The sequence below is a fragment of the Propithecus coquereli genome, unplaced genomic scaffold (genome assembly GCF_000956105.1).
Source record: "Propithecus coquereli isolate 6110/MARCELLA unplaced genomic scaffold, Pcoq_1.0 Scaffold42, whole genome shotgun sequence".
Taxonomy (NCBI): Eukaryota; Metazoa; Chordata; class Mammalia; order Primates; family Indriidae; genus Propithecus; species Propithecus coquereli.
Genome location: NW_012149952.1, coordinates 2,040,865 through 2,054,472, shown reverse-complemented (window position 1 = coordinate 2,054,472; position 13,608 = coordinate 2,040,865). Strand labels below are relative to the sequence as shown.

The 13,608-nt window shown below is 59.5% G+C and overlaps 3 protein-coding genes across 4 annotated transcripts in view; all 3 read right to left on the bottom strand.

Annotated features, from left to right (window-relative positions):
* Positions 1 to 1,290: 1,290 nt before the first annotated feature.
* On the bottom strand, positions 1,291 to 4,475 carry APOC1 (apolipoprotein C-I). 2 transcript variants are annotated; one of them, XM_012653389.1, is made up of 4 exons: positions 4,453 to 4,475; positions 3,380 to 3,457; positions 2,805 to 2,931; positions 1,291 to 1,482 (listed from the first exon to the last, which is right to left on the bottom strand). In XM_012653389.1, the coding sequence occupies exons 2-4, from the start codon at positions 3,435 to 3,437 to the stop codon at positions 1,434 to 1,436; spliced, it is 234 nt and encodes a 77-aa protein (XP_012508843.1). In that variant the 5' UTR covers positions 3,438 to 3,457; positions 4,453 to 4,475; the 3' UTR covers positions 1,291 to 1,433. The 2 variants fall into 2 exon arrangements, with proteins under 2 accessions (XP_012508843.1, XP_012508842.1); XM_012653388.1 differs by lacking the exon at positions 4,453 to 4,475 and adding an exon at positions 3,617 to 3,701.
* A 2,330-nt stretch (positions 4,476 to 6,805) lies between these two features.
* APOE (apolipoprotein E) lies at positions 6,806 to 9,706 on the bottom strand. Its single transcript, XM_012653387.1, has 4 exons — positions 9,606 to 9,706; positions 8,774 to 8,839; positions 8,110 to 8,290; positions 6,806 to 7,666 (listed from the first exon to the last, which is right to left on the bottom strand). Exons 2-4 carry the CDS (start codon positions 8,814 to 8,816, stop codon positions 6,946 to 6,948), a joined length of 945 nt encoding a protein of 314 aa, XP_012508841.1. The 5' UTR covers positions 8,817 to 8,839; positions 9,606 to 9,706; the 3' UTR covers positions 6,806 to 6,945.
* Positions 9,707 to 11,732: 2,026 nt separating this feature from the next.
* Positions 11,733 to 13,608, bottom strand: part of TOMM40 (translocase of outer mitochondrial membrane 40 homolog (yeast)) — a 9,996-nt gene continuing 8,120 nt past the window's right edge. The window contains exons 8-10 of the mRNA XM_012653386.1: positions 13,534 to 13,608; positions 13,310 to 13,412; positions 11,733 to 12,391 (exon numbers count right to left, since the gene is read on the bottom strand). The exon at positions 13,534 to 13,608 is cut by the window's right edge and continues 4 nt beyond it. Coding sequence (XP_012508840.1) covers positions 12,252 to 12,391; positions 13,310 to 13,412; positions 13,534 to 13,608 — 318 coding nt within the window. The 3' untranslated portion in view covers positions 11,733 to 12,251. The remainder of the gene's footprint in view (positions 12,392 to 13,309; positions 13,413 to 13,533) is intronic.

The following is a 13,608-nucleotide window of genomic DNA, read 5'->3' as shown; positions in this document are numbered from 1 at the left end:
AGGATCGCTTGAGCCCAGGAGTTTGAGGTTGCTGTGAGCTAGGCTGACGCTGCGGCACTCACTCTAGCCAGGGCAACAGAGTGAGACTCTGTTTCAAAAAAAACACCAGCTTGGGCCACATAGTGAGACCCCATCTCTTAAAAAAAAAAAAAGAATTAGCCAGGTGGTGTGTACCTGTAGTCCCAGCTACTCGGAGGCTTAGTCAGGAGGATTGCTTGGGCCCAGGAGGACGAGGCTGCAGTCAGCTATGATTGTGCCACTGCACTCCAGCCTGGGCAACAGAGGGAGACCCCATCTCTTAAAACAAAAACAAAACTAAAAATAAAATAAAATAAACAGGTACAGAATATATCCTATGCCAACTAGCCAACCGCAGTGCAGACAGACTCCTCACATGAATTTGGTTTAATGAAGGACGAGGGTGCGTTTTAATATGCTTGCTATGATGCTAATCAGCCCTGGGCCCCGGCGTGTGTGCACGGGCACACGTGGCGTGTCCAGCACGCTGACTCAGAGGGGAGGAAAATGAGTAAGAGTGTGGCCCTGGGACCCCTCGCCTGGGCTCATAACCCACCTGTACCCACTTTTGGCAATGTGACCTCGGGCAAGCCACTTTAGGCTTCTCTGCCTCGGTTTCTTCATCTGCCTGCACCATGACTAGTTCTGCGCTGGGCTGTTTCTGGGACACAGTGGTGACAACAGCCTTGGCCCTGCTCTTCTGGGGCTCTCAGTCCAGTGGGAGAAACAGGCCAGTCCCTAGAGCACCGTCTATGATGACCTGGAGTGGGCAGGACTGGGATGGAGATGCTTGACCCAGCCTGGTGGTCAAGGAGGGCTCCCTGGAGGAGGGGACATTGGAAGTGAGACATGGACACTGAAGATTGTGTCATCTCTTTCAGGGTTCCAGCCCAGTCCTACCCTCACCTCTTCCATAGCTCCACCTACTGTGTGCAGCGACAAATCCAACCCAGTCCCTTACCTGACCAACCCAGGTGTAGCACAGTGACAGTGCCAGGCTGGGGGTTCAGTCCAGTTCTCCACTTCCTGGCTGTGTGACCTTACACGTGCGATGTCACCTCTCTGGGCCTCAATGCCCTTATGGGATTAACAAGGCCCAGCTCACAAGGTTCTTGTGAAGATTCTTTCGAGATCATGAAGTTAAAACATCCTTAGCACAGGGCAAGTATTAATAGTTTAGGCTCAATACGTCCGAGTCCTTGCCATGAGTCCCTAAGGCGGAGCCCCACCCTCCCCCGCAGCGCCTGCCCCACAGTGACGAAGCACTCCGAGAGAATTTTCTATGGGACTTTTATTGGTGGCAGGTCGCGGAGTGGGTGACAGGGACCTGGGGCACCCTGGAGGGAGTCTTGGTGCCGGGGTGTGGGGGACTTCAGAGCCTCTTCCTGGGGTGTGGCCCTCCAGGTGTTCAGGATTTAGTTGAATTTCTCCTTCACTTTCTTGAATGTCTCTGAAAACCAATCCCTGTGGGGAGAGATGGGAGAGCGGGTCGCCGTGTGCGGCCACCCCCCAGGTGTCCAGATGCTACCTCCTCCCTGGCTCCCTGATCTCCGAGCCCACTGTCTGTGAGATTAGGAGGACCGCTGGACTCATGGCCCAACTTCTGGGCCTCAGTTTCCCAGATGGACCAGAGCATCCAACCTGGCTTTCAAGGCTGCCATCTCATGCCACCAACACTTTCTCCAAGCCTGCTCTTGCCCTCTGTCCCCTGTTCGCTCAAAGGCATTTTCCAGCCTCCCTGCCTTTGCTCAGGCTGTTCCCCTTGCCTGGAATGGCACCTTCCCTAGACACCTGCAGATCTTCCTGCCACAGGGCCTTTGTCTCTCCCTCTACAGGGACCGTTCTGCCCAAGCTTAGGACTGGCTGCATTTCCCTAATCACCCAGTGTCAGCTCCTCAGGGAAGACCCCACCACCACAGCTAAAGGAGCCTCTCCCCAGTCCCTGGCTGTCACACCCTGTTTATTGTCTTCACAGGGCTTAGCTCTATCTCTACTCACCTCTTGAAAATCTTTTATTGTCTGTCCCCTCCCCCCTCTTAGAATGTCAGCTCTCTGGGGGCTGAGCCTTTATCTTGTTCGTCACTGTTTTATCCCACACGTTGGAACAGTCTCTGGCACTTAGCAGATGCTCAATAAATACTGGTTAATGAATGAACGCCTCTCTGACTTGCCAAAGGGAGCAGATGTTGGTTGCATGACGTCTTGAGCGTTGACAGCGTGCCAGGCACCCTGCAGGTCCTCGCCTTTACTTGCCCTCAGAACCACCCATTTTACAGGGGAGGAAACTGAGGCGCGTGGTGATGCCCCTCTCTCAAGATCACACAGGGAAAAAGAGGGTCTACACCAGCCTGTGGACCCAGGTCTGTCTGACTGCCAAGCTTGGGTCCTCCACTGTCCTGCCTCAGCCTCCTGAGTAGCAGGGACCACAGGAGAGCAACACCACGCCCGGCTAATTTTTCTATTTTTTGTAGAGCCAGGATCTTGCTCTTGCTCAGGCTGGGCTCAAACTCCTGGCCTCAAGTGATCCTCCCACCTCGGCCTCCCAAGTGCTAGGATTATAGGCATGAGCCACGGCACCCCACCAGAGCCATGTTTAAAATGTGGCCTGGATAGGAGGCAGGGAACCTGTCTCCGAAGTCTGAACACTTTGAAATCCTGCTGTGTGAGCACAGGGATGTTGTCAGCCTCTCTGGACTCCAGTTTTTTCAATCAGTTAATCTTGCACCATCCTCCAGAGCTCCCGCCAGCACGGCCCAGCCCACCTGTGCCCTGGGAAGGGGTCTAACCGGGTCTTGGTAGCAATGTCGCTCTGCTTGATGCGGTCAATGGTTTCCCGGGCCTTGTTCTCCACGGTGTTGCCAAACTCCTTCAGCGTCTCCAAGAGGTCAGGGGCTGCCTGGGCTGGGGCTGGGCCTGCAGGGATGATGGGTGGGGGGTGCGAAAATTTGTTATTGGGAGCCCTTAGGATGGGATCCCAGGGACGTGATTCTTGGGGGTCACGTTGTTAGAATGGGGGATACTGGAGTGGCTGGATGGGGATCAAGCTCCTGGGAACTGGCTTACTCAGCACGGCCCCCTACCCTGTACCACCCCTTTCAAGGCTATAGAAGGAGGACAGCCAATCCCAGAGGTGTGGGAGTTAATACATCATCAGTTGCTAGGGCTCCCCTGGGCAGATTTGCCGCCTTCTGGGCCGACCTCTAGAGAACCTTGGGACCCACCTATCCACCATAGACAAGGCAACCAGGACACAGAAGGGGCCCCAGAGCTCTCAAGGGTCGTCTGAGCCTGACCCCCAGGCCTGTGGCCAGCTTCACGCTTCCAAATCTCAAACTGTCCAATTCTCCTGTCCCAATTTTACCTTCCAAAACCATTGACAGCACCACGACCAGGACCGGGAGCGACAGCGCGAGCCTCATGGTGGGGCCGGAGGGGCACTCTGCAAGCAGAAGCCGGGGTGGGGGTGATCGGTGGCACCCCTTCTCCCTCCCACTACCCTCCACTCCCTTTTTTGAGCCCGTGTGTGTGTGTGTGTGTGTGTGTGTGTGTGTGTGTGTGTGCGGACTGGGGGGGTCCCTCCCAGGCACTCAGCACCAACCTGGATCCTCCCTGCCTGCTGCCCAGCACAGCTCGTGTGAGAGGCGCTGGCCCCGCCCTGGACTTTATCAGGCTGGGGAGGGGGCGGAGCAGGCTCATCTATCTCCCTCTTCCTGAGCCTCTCCCCAGCTGCGGCCCTCCCTGCGCCCACCCACCCTTTCCTCTTCTGCCCCTCGCTGGTGGGGGTTGGGGGAGAGGCGGGGCCCGCACAGCCCTTAGGCCCAAAGCCTCCTGCTGTTCAGCACCCTCATCTCCAAATCTCCCTGCCTTTGGGGTCCTCGGCCTGCCACAGCCCCTCTGCCCACTCAAGGGACAGCCTTCACCCTCTCCCTGTGGCCGTCTCCCCCCAGGGTCTCTCTTCTCTTCTCTCTGACCATCCCCTCATCCTCGCTGTGTCCCCAGGCCCCTTCCTCCATCCACCGTCCCCCTTCTCAGCAAGCCTCCTCAGCTCCCCCAACTCTTCCTTCAGGTTGCTGGGGTCCCCCAGTCTACCCCACACTCTTACCCCCCACGACACCTCCAGTCTCTTTCTCCGAACTGCTCCCCCATCCTCCTGCGTCTGGAAGTGCCCAGACCTCCCTGATGTCTTCGGGTTTTTAACTTTACGGTCTCCAATCTCCCTTTTTTGGGGGGGATTAGGGGGGTCTCTTCAGCCTATCTAAACTGCAAGAACCTCAGCGGCACGAAGCTCTCAGTGTGTGCCCCTCCGGCCCTCCTGCTAGGCCTCCCCGACCCCCTTTCCGTGCCCCCCCCCCGCCCCCGCAGTGCATCTGCTCTCGTTCACCCTCCCAGGCCCCTCCTGGCACCGAGCCTGCCCCTCGCTCCCCTTCTACCAACCACATCCGTCCCCAGGGCTGGAGTCCAGTGCTTCCCCCTTCCCCACCGGCTGCCTTTGACCGCTAGTGACCCCTGGCAGCTTGCGGGGAGGGTGGCCCCGGCCCAGCCCAGACTCTAGGTCAGCTGGCCTTGTGTCCCCTTGGACCACGTGTCTGCCTGGGGGTAGGGAGATGGTTGTGAAAGGGACCTCACAGACACGACCCTGGCAGGATTGCGACATCCCTTTGGCCAACTCAGAGCCTCCGGTCCCTGTCAGCCCCGGCCCCCCACTTCCCGGATGAGCCCAGCACTCCCCAGACATCCACCCAGATGTCTGCTCCCCAACCTCGTGAGAATAGAATAACAGCTCCCTGCTTTTCCAATCTCATCCTCCCCTCAGCTGGAGGGGTTTCCGGTTTATAGATGGGGAAACTGAGGCACAGCCAAGAACATCCAAAGACTCAGTGAGAGGCTAAGGGTGGGGGAGCTCTTTGTCCCTCATCTTCCCAGACTCCAGGCTGTCTCTCTGGATCCCTGCTGGGGTCAGCCCCCCACCATGGCACCCCCTGCCAGGCTTTGTTCCAGAACCTCCTTCCTAAGCCCTTGTCCCTCCTCTAGATCTGACGGGGGCTGCACTGAGGTAGGGCACCCGTCTGCTGAGAGGACCTCATATGTGAGAACTCAGGATTCAGGTCTCCATGATTTAGTTCTTCGAGTGGGAGATGCCTCCCTCATTGCCGTCTGGGGAAACTGAGGCTCCGAGCAGGCACCCCGTGAGTCAGCAGCAGGCCCAGCCGACTCGGCCCCTGCCTCTAGCCCACTGCCCCTTCCCCTCCTCGCTCAGCCCTGTGTGAGTCATTTCTGCGGGAGGGGGGCCCGCCTCTGCAGGGGTGCTCAGAGCAGCGCCAGGGGAAGCCCGGAGTTCAGGGCGTGCAGGAGCCAAACAGGGCAGAGGGACGTGGAGAAGCTGCAGGCCAGGCCCAGGAGAGACAAGCTCAAGTCCCGGCCTGTCCCCTGTTGGTGGGAACGCTGCCCTCCATCTCTGAGAACTGAGGGGGTGGGAGGGGAGGAAAGTGCCAGCAGCTCCCAGGCTTCCACCCAAGCTTCCCTGCCTGAGCACCAACCCCCACCTCGGCACGAGGCCTGGCACAGACTGTCCCGGTGGGTGCCACTCCCATCCGTCCCCAGCCTGGGTCCAGCACCCAGTAGGCTTGCTGGGAAGGACAAGAGGTCGACACCACAGCTGGGGGACAGAAGGATGGAGAATGAGGGGAGAGGCCAGAGGCACAGCCCAGAGCGGGTGAAGGGACTCACTCAGCAAGACAGAGCGGTGGAGGGCCAAACCCAGAAAGAAACCAGCAGAGGCCCAGGCCCGGGAAACCTTAGTAGGGAGAGATAAGATAGAGGTGGAGGAAAACAGGAAGTCAGAAAGTGAAGCCTCCCAGGGAGAGCAGCAGAGGCAGAATCAGATAGGCCTGCAGGGGAGAGGGAGGGAGAAAAATTGGGGGTGGGGGGTGGGGAGAAAAATGGCTCAACAATAATGGCGCTGGTCAGGTCACGTGGGGTGACAAGGACTGCTGGAAGCAGGTGGAATTAAGACAGGCAAACTGAGGCTCAGGCAGGTTTGCTTTTTAGCTCGAGGTCATCAGAGGCAGCAGTAGGATTTGTTCCAGAACCCATATCTCAGAGACGGAATGGAAAGAGGGGCAGAGACAGAGAAGGAAAGCAAAAGCCTGGCGCAGTGGCGCGCGCCTGTAGTCCTGGCATTTTGGGAGGCTGAGACAGGAGGATCGCTTGAGCCCAGGAGTTTGAGGCTGTAGTGATTGTGCCACCACACTCTAGTGCGGGTGACAAAGCGAGACCCTGTCTCTAAAAAAAAAAAAAAAGGAAAGAAAAGAAAAGAAAAGGGACACAGAGAAGGAAAACAGTTGAAAGAGGAGCAGAGAAAGACAGATACAGGCCGGGTGCAGTGGCTCACTCTGGGAGGCTGAGGTAGGAGGATCGCTCGAGGTCAGGAGTTCAAGACCAGCCTGAGCAAGAGTGAGACCCCGTCTCTACTAAAAATAGAAAGAAATTAGCCAGAAAACTAAAAATCTATATAGATAAAATTAGCCGGGCATGGTGGCGTGCGCCTGTAGTCCCAGCTACCAGGGAGGCTGAGGCAGGAGGATCGTTTGAGCCCAGGAGTTTGAGGTTGCTGTGAGCTAGGCTGACGCCACGGCACTCTAGCCCGGGCAACAGAGCAAGACTCTGTCTCAAAAAAAAAAAAAAAAAAGGAGAGACAGGCAGAGGGGAGAGGGCTGGGAACTGTGTGGGGGCGGAGAGAGAAACTGAGGCTGGAGCGGTGAGGAATCACACAGGAAGGACCAGTAGCTGCTGTGAAGCTAGATGAATCTTTATTAAGCTGGGGCCCACCAGGACAGCCAGGGCGGGGACAGGGCCACGGCTGCGGGCTGAGCAGAGGCAGAGGGCACGGGGCAGGAGTGGGGCGCGCCAGGTGGCACGCGGGGGTGCTCAGTGATTCGTGCTGGGCTCAGGAGTGGCGGTGGGGCTCTGCACGGCCGCCTGCAGCTTCTCCACCAGCCCGGCCCACTGGCGCTGCATGTCTTCCACCAGCGGCGTGAACCAGCTCTTGAGCCGGGACTCGAAGGCCTCGGCCTGCAGGCGCAACTGGGCGGCCTGCTCCTCCACCTTGGCCCGCACCTCCTCCAGCTGCTCGCGCACCTCGTCCAGGCGGTCGCGGCCCCGGGCGCCCATCTCCTCCAGCCCTGCGCGCAGCCGCTCGCCCCAGGCCTGGGCCCGCTCCCGCAGCGGCTGGCTGGCCAGGGTGCCCACGGTGGCGGCGCGCGTGCGACCCCGCTCCACCAGCGGCCGGAGGCGCTCGCGGATGGCGCTCACGCCACGCTCGGCGCCCTCGCGGGCCCCGGCCTGGTAGACGGCCAGGCGCTTCTGCAGGTCCTCAGCGTCGCGGAGCAGCCGCTTGCGCAGCTTGCGCAGGTGGGCGGCGAGGCGCGCCCGCAGCTCCTCCGTGTTCTGGCCCAGCACGGCCTGCGCCTCGCTGCAGTACTGCTCCAGGCGGCCGCGCAAGTCCTGCATGTCCTGTCCCAGCCGGGCCTGCGCCGCCTGCAGCTCCTTGGACAGCCGGGCCCGCGTCTCCTCGGCCATCGGGCTCATCTGTTCCTCCAGCTCCAACTTGTAGGCCTTCACCTCCTTCATGGTCTCCTCCATCAGCACCCTGCGGGCGACAGGGCGGAGACAGGGGGGCGGGTGTGCGTCCAGGGAGAGGCAGGGGGAGAGCCACTCAGGGTCCGGGCAGGCAGGGCCGGATGGCGACCGAGCCAGAGAGACCCAAAAGAGGGAGGGAGAGAAGGAAGGGGGCAGAGGCCCAGAGAAGGAGACAGAGACAGACAGAGGTAGCAGAGACATTGACTAAGGAGCCAGGAAGGACAGAGACGGAACAGGAGACAGAAGGGTGGAGGGAGAGACAGAGCTCAGAGAAGGAATCCGAGAGGGAAAGCCAGGGTCAGAAACGGAAAGAGGAAGCTAGAAACGGCAGAGACCCAGACCCGCAAGACTGGGCGACAGGGGCAGAAAGAAACCCAGCCCTGTGGAGGTTCAGGGGTCCAGAGGCCCCGCCCTCCAGGAGGGTCCATCAAGGGCCACGCTGGGGGCACTCACGTCAGTTCCTGCGTGACCTGGGAGCTGAGCAGCTCCTCCTGCACCTGGTTAGACAGCGTCTGCACCCAGCGCAGGTAATCCCAGAAGCGACCCAGGGCCTGCTCCCAGGGCTGGCCCGTCTGCCACTCGGTCAGCTCGCCTGCCTCCAGCTCCAGCGCTGGTTCCACCTTGGCCTGGCATCCTGTGCAGAGCAAGTTCACTGTGTGTGTCTGGGGCCTCCTGTCCTGTCCAGGCACACTGACCTGGTACAGCAGGTGCTCCGCAAACACTCTTGGGCTTCTCTGGGGCCATGGCGGGGTTAGGGGGGGTGTCTGTTTAACCACTTGACAAACATTTGTTGTCTTTGTGTGCCCCGTGCAGGGCTATGCTGGGGTGATGGAGAATAAAAATGATCACAGCTGACACTTGTCTAGTATTCACCACCTACCTGACAACAATGCATTGGAAACTGTTGTAATTCCCACTTTACAGATGGGGAAAACTGAGGCCCACAGAGAGTAAAGCAGTTACTCAGAGCTGGTGAATGTCAGAGGCCACCGACCCGGGCCTCCCCCTCCAGGAGGAGATAGAGGATTAGAGGAGGGGTCCCAGCACCTGGATGGGGCTTGGAGGTGAGGCTGGGAGGGGGAGGAGAGGGGAACCGGAGCCAGCCCCGCCCCCATACCTGCCAGGAAGGTCACCACCACCACCGCCCACAGAGCGTTCATCTTTCTGCCTGCGATTGGTCAGTCTGGGGAGGGAGAAACTGTCAATCAACAGCCATGTCCCCCAGCCCGGCCCCACCCCGGCCCAGCCTTCAAAGCGTTGCCGGCTCCCAGATCCGCAACGGCCTGATCCAATTACAAACATTGACCAAGCTGCTCCTGCACTGTCTATTTAACTCCCTGACCATCCCGTCTTCTTCAATCTCCTCATCCCCAGACCAGCCCCCATTGCCAAAATTCCATCGCCCTCTCCCGGGGTTCAAATTCCAGCCTCCCACCCCCACCCTCACCAGTTGCATCTGAGTCCCGACTGGGCTCTCTAAGTTCCTACCTCGCATTCCCTAGCTACTTTCACATTCCAAACTCCAGCTTCACGTCTAAGCGCCGTTTCTCATTTGTGAGCTAATTTAATCCCCATCTAAAAGTCCTCCTTAGGTCCGTGTCTAGCTACCTTCCTCCACCAGCCATGGGCCTCCAACTATGCACATCTGAAGACAATGGGGGCACCCAGTTGGTGGGTGACAGTGATGACTCATGGGGTCTTGCTATGACTCATCTCCAAGTTTCTTTCTGCAGGTCCAACTGCTCCCCCCCAATCCCTACCTTCCAGCCTGGATGGGACGCCCCTGCCGCCTAGCCCTTCCTAGTTCCAGTCCCCTGCCCCTGGCCTCACCCCCATCTCCTGGGTCTGTCCTGACTCAGGTGTCACCTCTTGTCCCCTAGCCTGTCCCCAAGCAGCTCTCCTAAAACTTTCTTCCTGGAGGCCAGGGGTTCCCGATGTTATAGTCATACCTTTCCAGGGGCCCCTTAGCTGGTCCCTCTGCCTCGACTCTGTGCTTCTCACCCGCTCCTGGGCAACCACGTCCTTCACCTCCGCTGGGACCGAGTAGGACTCAGGGATACCAGACTCATCCAATTATAGGGCTCCCCCTGCCCCGCCCCCTCCCCCAGGGCCAGGGCGGGCTGGGCCAGCCCCCAGTCACGAGGTGGGCTGTGCTCTCCCCCCACAGACACACAGCAGGGCGGAAGAAGGAGGTGGGGCTTGGAGGCCTTGTGACCCCCCCCCAGCCCCCAGGAAAGGAGGTGACACATCACCCAGTAATCCAGACGTCCTCCTCCATTCTTGGGGCTGGGCACAGAGGAGCAAGGAGCGCGGGCTGCTGCCCAGAGCACCCTTCCCTGTGGATGGATGGATAAAATCTGGGGAGGGGGCTGGGAGCTTGGACTCCCAGGTCTAAGTGGGGAGGGAGCTGGGAGTCTGGCTTCCTGGGTCCCAGAGAGAAGGGGGCCCTGGGCAGAAATAGGATGGGAGGGGCGAGAACGGTGTGATGCATCTGCTAACAGCCTGGGCTCTGCCAGTGAAACCTGGGTTTTTTTTTTTTTTTTGAGATAGAGTCTCACTGTGTTGCCCGGGCTAGAGTGAGTGCCGTAGCGTCATCCTAGCTCACAGCAACCTCAAACTCCTGGGCTCAAGCGATCCTCCTGCCTCAGCCTCCCGAGTAGCTGGGATTACAGGCATGCGCCACCATGCCCGGCTAATTTTTTCTATATATTTTTAGTTGTCCGATTAATTTCTTTCTATTTTTAGTAGAGACGGGGTCTCGCTCTTGCTCAGGCTGGTTTCGAACTCCCGAGCTCAAACAATCCGCCCGCCTCGGCCTCCCAGAGAGCTAGGATTACAGGCGTGAGCCACCGCGCCCGGCCCGAAACCTAGGTTTTAATCCTCACTTTCTCTTTGGCTGCGACCTTGGGCGCATTGTGGATTCCAGGAGTCACCCACAGGTGCTGCCCACAGGGCTTAAAGGAAGAGCACCACCTGGGGAGGTCTCTGGAACCAAACTGCTGAGGCTCGAATCCTGGCTCTGCCAGTTGCCAGCTGTGTGACCTTGGCCATAGCCTCTCTGAGCATCCAGTGTCATTGCCCATAAAACCGGGGAAGCAGCTGCACCCTGCCAGATTGGTGACACGCTGCACTAATGTACGTGGCGGGTACCGAAGACAGCCCCTGGCATACAGGAGGTCTTGCCTTGGGGCTACCTGCTTAGTGGCCACAGGGAGGGCCCCAACACGGCCACCTTCCTAGCAGCCTGTTACGTAAACCCAGCTGCCTCACAGATGAGAAACCTGAGCTCGGCGTGGAGGGAAATAGCAGAGCCACACACCAAGAATGAGAGCTGGGGTTCATTCCTGGTTGTGAGACGGTGGGAACACTGCATTCTGCGGGGCCAGGAGAGGCTGAACATCTGGTTCCAGGGAGCCCCAGTGCCAGGGCTGTCCTGGGACAGGCCTGTTTGCTTTGGCCTCAGCGCTGGCAGGAAGCGAGCAGGGTGGCTTCTCTGGGTAACTTGGGGTCAGCTCTGTGCAGCAGCCTCCTCCCCATCCCCAGACCCTGGGGGCAGACAGGGTTTCACTTCCCCTGTCTGGAGAGGGGTCAGGAGTGGGATCCTGTGCGTGTCTCCGCTTAGAAGAATCCCGACACCTCCTCCTCAGGTCCAGGGGAGCTGGCCCCCAACCCCAAACCAAGCCCTTCTCCCCTGGGTGCAGCAGCTCTCGGCAGTTCCTTCATTGTTTGGAAGCTTGTCCAGCAGCTCGAATCCTCCGCTCATTTTGGAACCTGCAAAGACCCGAGAGTCCCAGCTCCCCGCCCCCATCCCTGTTGCTTTAGTTTGCAGGGACAAAGTCCTCTACAGCCACACTGGCCAGGCCAAGCTGGGGGGAGTGACCTTGAGACCCTGCCCTCCTGGTGAGGGGAGGCTGTGATCCCGGGCCAGGCTCTTCCCGCGCTGGTTCGGTGCAGCGCCCGGCCCTCCAGCACCCCCTACTGGCGCCTGTGGGAAGGTCGGGCCGGTGGACTCGGGGATGAGATGCTCAAACAGGGCCGCACAACGCTTGGGAAAACCAAGGCCTCCCATCTTGATCTTTTTTTTTTCGTGTATATTTTTTGTTGTTTTTTGTTTTTTTCTGTAAAATGTCCCGGTTCTTCCATAACTTATAAACATGATTCATACCGAGGGGTAGATGGGGAAGTGGAGGGGGCGGACTGAACGGGGATGGGGAAGCTCCTCTTGCTGCCCCCTCAGGGCGGGCCGGGCCCTTTGGAGGATGGGGATGCCAGGACACTCCTCCCTGAGGTTGTCTGGCCCCTCTGCCCCTGGTGCTCAGGATCCTGCGTGCCCTCCGTTCCAGAATCCCTTCCGGGACCTCGGGCCCACTGGGCGTGCGGCCCCCACTGCTCAGAATCCCGAAGCGCCCCTCGGTTCCGGAATCCCCTCCTCAGCTGCTGGGTGGTGGGTTCCCTCCTTTCCGCTGTCCTCCCCTGACCCCAGAGAAGGGAGGGAAGGGAGGTGGAGGGGGACTCAGGTCTCCCCTCCGTGGCAGGGGGAGGTGGAGGTGGGATCTGCAGGAAGAAGGGTGTGGAAGGCGGGGGCCAGGAGGGGCTCAGCCGATGGTGAGGCCAAAGCCACACTGGAACTTGTTCTTGCGGTGATTCAGGAAAGCCCCGAGGGCCAGCGTCAGGGGCAGGGGCGGGAGCTTCTTCTCTAGTGTGGCGCCCACGATCCAGTTGCTGTCCACGGAGCCTGTGGGTAGACAGCGGGCGTGAGAGGGGTGTGCCACCTTCCCATCTTGTCCCTGAAACCTCTTCTCGCCCCCCAACGACTTTACCCCGGGAGCAAATGGCTCCCGGCTCCTCAGCTCTCTGCTCGGGGCCCCCTCCCCTCCTCCATGGCCCTGGGCGCCCCCTGGGCCCCAGTCTTGCCCACTCTGGGTCATCGTCTCTGGGGCTGCTCAGTCGTGTCCCCAGCACTGCCCAGCATGAGGCCGGGCGCACAGCAGGTGCTTGCAATCCGCTGAGTGAGAAACGAAAGTTTCTTCTAGGAATCGCCCACCAGGGCCTCACAGACACAGCACAGGGGACTGCCACCACATGGCCGGAGGGGCTCAGGACTCACTTAACAAGCAGGGCAGCAGCAGAGCCGGAACACAAACCCACCCCCTAACAACAGACTGCAGAGCAAGCAGTCAAGGGGCCAGGACGGAAGGCGGGTTTCAGAAGCGAGCAGATCGAGCGGATCTGCGGGCCTCATCCCGACCCGACGGGCCTTCCCAGGTGGTCTTTAAACACCCAAAACACGAGGGTCATAAGACTAAACACGGAGACTGGAGCCAGTCAGCCTGGGATGAGGTTCTGGATCTGGCCGTGACCTTGCAACTTCTGGGAGCGTCAGTTTCCACTAAGGTGAGATGAGCAGGGACGGCTGGCTGCTGTCCAGGCTGCCTTCCACGTGTGTTGGGGGGAGGGGAGGTGGAAAGCTCCAGTTTGGCCCAAACACACCCACCCGGTGCTCTGGGCGCCTACTGCGCAAGCACTCCCAGGTAATTGGGAGGCCCGCAGCGCCCCAGCGCACTGTCCTCTATCATCTGCTTTGGCCTACACACCTACTCAGGGCTGAGTCACCTCTCACTTGTTTGCCACGTAGGGAAACTGAGGCCTTTACCTTTGAAGAGGAGATTGGCCTTGGGCAGGTCCAGCTGGTACCCAAAAGAGACACTGGTGTCCTGCATCCTTGTGCTGGCCTCAAACTCCACGCCCACCTGCAGCTGGAGGGGCCAGGGCAACATGTAAGAGTTAGCTGCCCAAGCTGGACTTCCAGGCACGCCAGCCCCTGGCAACACCAGCCTGGAAAGCATACCCTTGCGGCCGGTCCCTGGACCAGCTCACCTGGTCACTGGCCTTGTGGTAGTACGTTGCATGCATGCCCGCCTGGCCCAACGTTACTGTCGCCAACCAGTTGTT

Excerpts from the sequence above, each read along its gene's own strand:
- APOC1 (XM_012653389.1), bottom strand. The coding sequence starts at position 3,437 with ATGAGGCTCGCGCTGTCGCTCCCGGTCCTGGTCGTGGTGCTGTCAATG. Across the intron at positions 2,932-3,379 it reads GCTGTCAATGGTTTTGGAAG|GCCCAGCCCCAGCCCAGGCA; the intron begins GTAAAATTGGGA and ends TCATCCCTGCAG. Across the intron at positions 1,483-2,804 it reads GACATTGCTACCAAGACCCG|GGATTGGTTTTCAGAGACAT; the intron begins GTTAGACCCCTT and ends CTCTCCCCACAG.
- APOE (XM_012653387.1), bottom strand. The coding sequence starts at position 8,816 with ATGAACGCTCTGTGGGCGGTGGTGGTGGTGACCTTCCTGGCAG. Across the intron at positions 8,291-8,773 it reads GGTGGTGACCTTCCTGGCAG|GATGCCAGGCCAAGGTGGAA; the intron begins GTATGGGGGCGG and ends TGCTCTGCACAG. Across the intron at positions 7,667-8,109 it reads CAGGTCACGCAGGAACTGAC|GGTGCTGATGGAGGAGACCA; the intron begins GTGAGTGCCCCC and ends TGTCGCCCGCAG.